The sequence below is a fragment of the Papio anubis genome, chromosome 17 (assembly GCF_008728515.1).
Source record: "Papio anubis isolate 15944 chromosome 17, Panubis1.0, whole genome shotgun sequence".
Lineage (NCBI taxonomy): Eukaryota > Metazoa > Chordata > Mammalia > Primates > Cercopithecidae > Papio > Papio anubis.
The window spans coordinates 42,406,256-42,410,019 of NC_044992.1; the positions used below are offsets into that span (position 1 = coordinate 42,406,256).

At 53.9% G+C, this 3,764-nt stretch overlaps 1 protein-coding gene across 2 annotated transcripts in view; it reads right to left on the reverse strand.

Annotated features, from left to right (window-relative positions):
- Positions 1 to 388: 388 nt before the first annotated feature.
- The window catches only part of TMEM92 (transmembrane protein 92), a 7,787-nt gene continuing 4,411 nt past the window's right edge, over positions 389 to 3,764 (reverse strand). The window contains exons 3-5 of one of the 2 annotated variants that reach the window (XM_021928999.1): positions 3,670 to 3,744; positions 3,304 to 3,499; positions 389 to 3,105 (exon numbers count right to left, since the gene is read on the reverse strand). In XM_021928999.1, the coding sequence (XP_021784691.1) occupies positions 2,992 to 3,105; positions 3,304 to 3,499; positions 3,670 to 3,744 (385 nt within the window). In that variant the 3' untranslated portion in view covers positions 389 to 2,991. The remainder of the gene's footprint in view (positions 3,106 to 3,303; positions 3,500 to 3,669; positions 3,745 to 3,764) is intronic. The other variant, XM_031657561.1, reaches the window with a different exon arrangement.

Sequence of the window (3,764 nt, forward strand, 5' to 3'; positions counted from 1 at the left end):
CCTTCTCCCTATGAGGATCCTATTATCCTGCCACTTCCCTTTTTCTAAGATGGTGAAGATAATGATCAATAAATACTGAGGGAACTCAGAGACCGCTGCCGGCGCGGGTCCTCTGTATGCTGAGCGCCGGTCCCCTGGGCCCACTTTTTCTTTCTCTATACTTTGTCTCTGTGTCTCATTTCTTTTCTCAAGTCTCTTGTTCCACCTAACGAGAAACGCCCACAGGTGTGGAGGGGCAGACCACCCCTTCACCTCATAAATCCTGCGTAGGTCTGAGACCTGGGCTTCACGCATGTCTGGCAGGCGTCCAGGCTTTCCCATCATGGATCTATCCCCCGGGTCACATCCATGTCAGGTGGGTACCACAGTCTAAAGTCCTTGTATTCTCTTCCACATACCAGGGCTGATAATTTATTAGCTGCCATTGATCAAAGTTCACAAGGTGAATTTTCATAAACTTCTAAAGCTGCCTACAGTTTCCAGTAAACAAATCTCTTTAAATTTACGAAAGCAATACTTGCTGATTGTAAAAAACACACAGTGCCAAAGCATAGAAAGGAAGAAGCCCCGCTTGCAATTCGTTACCTACATCCCACTCCTGGGGCCAACAACTATTGGAAGTATGGTGAGTGATTGCTTTATATCCTTCTAGATCTTATCTACATATTTGCAAAGAAAAAATATACATATATAAAATAAAATATGTATGGGTTATATCCTTACAAACTGAGATCATAGGCAGTTTCGCAACTTGCCTTTTCTCTGTAACAATAAGTGATGGATGCTTTGCAGGGTTGGTGCTACAGAGCCTATTTATTCTTTTAAAAGGCTGCACAGGGAGCTCTGGTGGCACAATGGGTTAGTGCCTGGTACTTATATTGAGCTCTTTTGTATGAGCACTTCTGAAGGCTCATTTCTAGAAGTGGAATTGCCAGGTCACATGCAATTTACATTTTAATGGACACCCAGTGCCAGGTATAGTGCTTCCTAGATAGCAGGAGCCTTGTAAACATCTGTGGCATGATTGCATGGTGCCAGATGGCCCTCTAGAAAGGTGACACCATTTCCACTCCCACCAAAGATGACCAGAGCCACAGAGGTTTCCATTTCTGTCACCAGGTCACAGCAACACTAGGTTTCAGGACGGCCACTTTCCCTCGGGCCACTCTGCTGCTCCTTAGGAGGAGTTAAAGGCCCTGTGATGAAAGGAAGACAACGTCTGGGCCGAGTAACTTCTCCTCCAGGTCTGCCAAGCCCATTTCTCAACATCCTCCTGCTATCGCGGTGAGGGTAACATCAGCTCCAGGACTTCTCTCATTGGAACCAGCCACATCTACACCAAGAACCCACATGCTTTCTGCCACCCCTGACCAATCCCTGAAAGTAACGGGAAACTTCCACTTATGCTTGGGCTCATTCTCCTACAGCCAACTCTGGCACTATCTTGTCAGTAACTGCTGCACTCCTTCTAGGGCCCTATCTCCACTGGGAACCCACACCCGGACAGTCCCTGTTCCTGACATCTTTGGGGCTGCCTGTGCCATCAAACTGCCCCCAACTCTGCCACCTGCCTGCGTACTGATGCCCCCAGGATGGGCATTATTGGGAGAGCACTAAAGAAGGCACCCCTGCTGGCACACGAGGGCCAGTTCTACCTCCAATCCTCCTGGGAGCTTTGGCCAGCATTGACACGGGGTCCTCTGCCTGGAGAAGGAGGCTGGCATTAAGTGGACTGTGGCGGCGCAGTGCAAAGGCAAAAATCAGGGTAGAGGCACCCAGTTCCATCTGAGTCCCAAGGCACTGGCACTGTCCTGCCCCATTCTGCATGACTATGCCAGGCCCCCACGTGAAGACTCTCTTCCCTTAGGGCTTAACTCCCACGGGTGGGGCTGGTAGAGAAGGGTGGAACCTGCCACCTCCTCCCCTCCCTGTGGGAGATTCCAGGGTGGGGCCGTTCAAGGTCTCCTAAAGCCCCACTCCACAGATGCCCAGCCCCACCCACTGCTCTCCTGGGCTTCTCCCCACCCCCATCGTCTCCCAGCAGGTGGCTTCCTGCTATCAACAGCAGAATGGGCTGTCCCAGGGGCTGTCCCAGGACTGCTTCCTGGATCCAACTCCTTGCAGGCAACTTCTCACAACTCATGGTAAGACAGCCAGAGAGCTGGGCTCCATGTGTCCCAGGAAAGCTGTGGGCAGAAGGGATTGGGAAATCCACACAAGGGACACGCGCACCCCATTTCCAGGCTCTTTGGCACACAGAGACATCAAAAAACAGACAGCCAAAGCATCTAGAACAAGCACCAAGAGCGGCCCACGGATGGACTATCCTCCCAGATGGCTCATCAGTGGTGGGACTGCGGCACAGCGACCCCATCACCACACCCCCAGCAGTGTCTGGACTCACCTCTCCACCCACCTCCCCACACAGCCAGAGGCAGGCCCTCAGCCGCGATCAGTAACATGCAGTGAGGACATGTGTTTATCCTGTGTTGAGTAACATTCAGTGAGGACATGTGTTTATCCTGTGTTGTGGGTGGGTACAGTGAGTTCTCTATTCAGGTAGGAGTGGAAGCTGGCTCAGAGCTCATCCAGTCCAATGTCCCACAGGTGTAGAAGTGCCCTGATAAAATCTCAGAGCTGGCTGTCCAGTCAAGATTTGCATACCTCCAGAAATGGGGCTCTCACTACCCCTCAGAGTAGCCCATTCTGCTGTTGGGCACCTCCAATGGTTGGCATTTTCCTTCTGGCATCCTCTTTCTTGGGTTGGTTGGGGGGCAGATACTGTCACTCCAGCCTAACCCTCAGGACAAGAGAGGTAGCTGGGGTGGAAACAGAGGCAGAAAAAGTAATAAGTTAAATCCAAGAAAGAACAGAGTCATGGCAGGATGGGCAGGGACATTCCTGGGGTGCCAGCAGTCTCTAGCTTGATCCAGGAGGCACTGGGGAGGAGGCTGCTGATCGCAAGCTTCCAGGCAGGAGGTGACTCAGAAGTCAGAAGGCCGGGTTGTCAATGCCCCTCTGATCCCTGGTATATTCTTCAGGCCTGAAGCTGTAGGGAGGGGGTGGCTCTGTGGGAGTTGGGCCCAGGCTGGGCTTCAGAATCACCTGCAGGGAAAAGAGGGAATTCAGTCTTCTGGGTCCTGGCCCTGGCCACCACTCCCCGCTGCCAGCTGAGGCATGGTTACCAGGGAGAGCGGTGACCCAATGCTGGGTGCAGAGTGCCCTCCAGGGTCGAAGGGCCCTCCACTGTCCCTGCTGCACAGCCGGCCAGAAGCAAGGTAGGGATAGGGATGAGACACCCACCTCACTGTAGGGTGGTGGGGGTGCAGAGGGGGATACTCTGACCCTCTCTGGAGGGATGATGGAGGGCAGTTCCAGGGGCCCCCGGCAATCCATTGGGGCTTCTGGCTCCGGCACTCTGCAGTTGCGACAGAAGCACTTAGCCAGGCCATAGATGCAAAAGAGGGACAGCATGACCAGGAAGATGATGACGAAGATCCTGGGGTGGGGACCACCAAGAGCACCCTGAGTCCCCAGGCCACCCTGGGTACTCCCCACACCTCCCCGCTCCCGCCGCCCACACTGCCCCCTCGGCAGGTGCCTGGCCTTGCCCTGTGTGGACCAGGTCCCTCCAAGGACTGCGCCCAGAGGAGCTGGCCCTGGGCTCACCTCACGGGGCCAGGGAAGAGTTCGTTCTCCTGGCAGCAGCTGTCACCACAGCATTTGAATCCTTTGGGGCAGTTGCTGGACGGAGGGCACAGAAA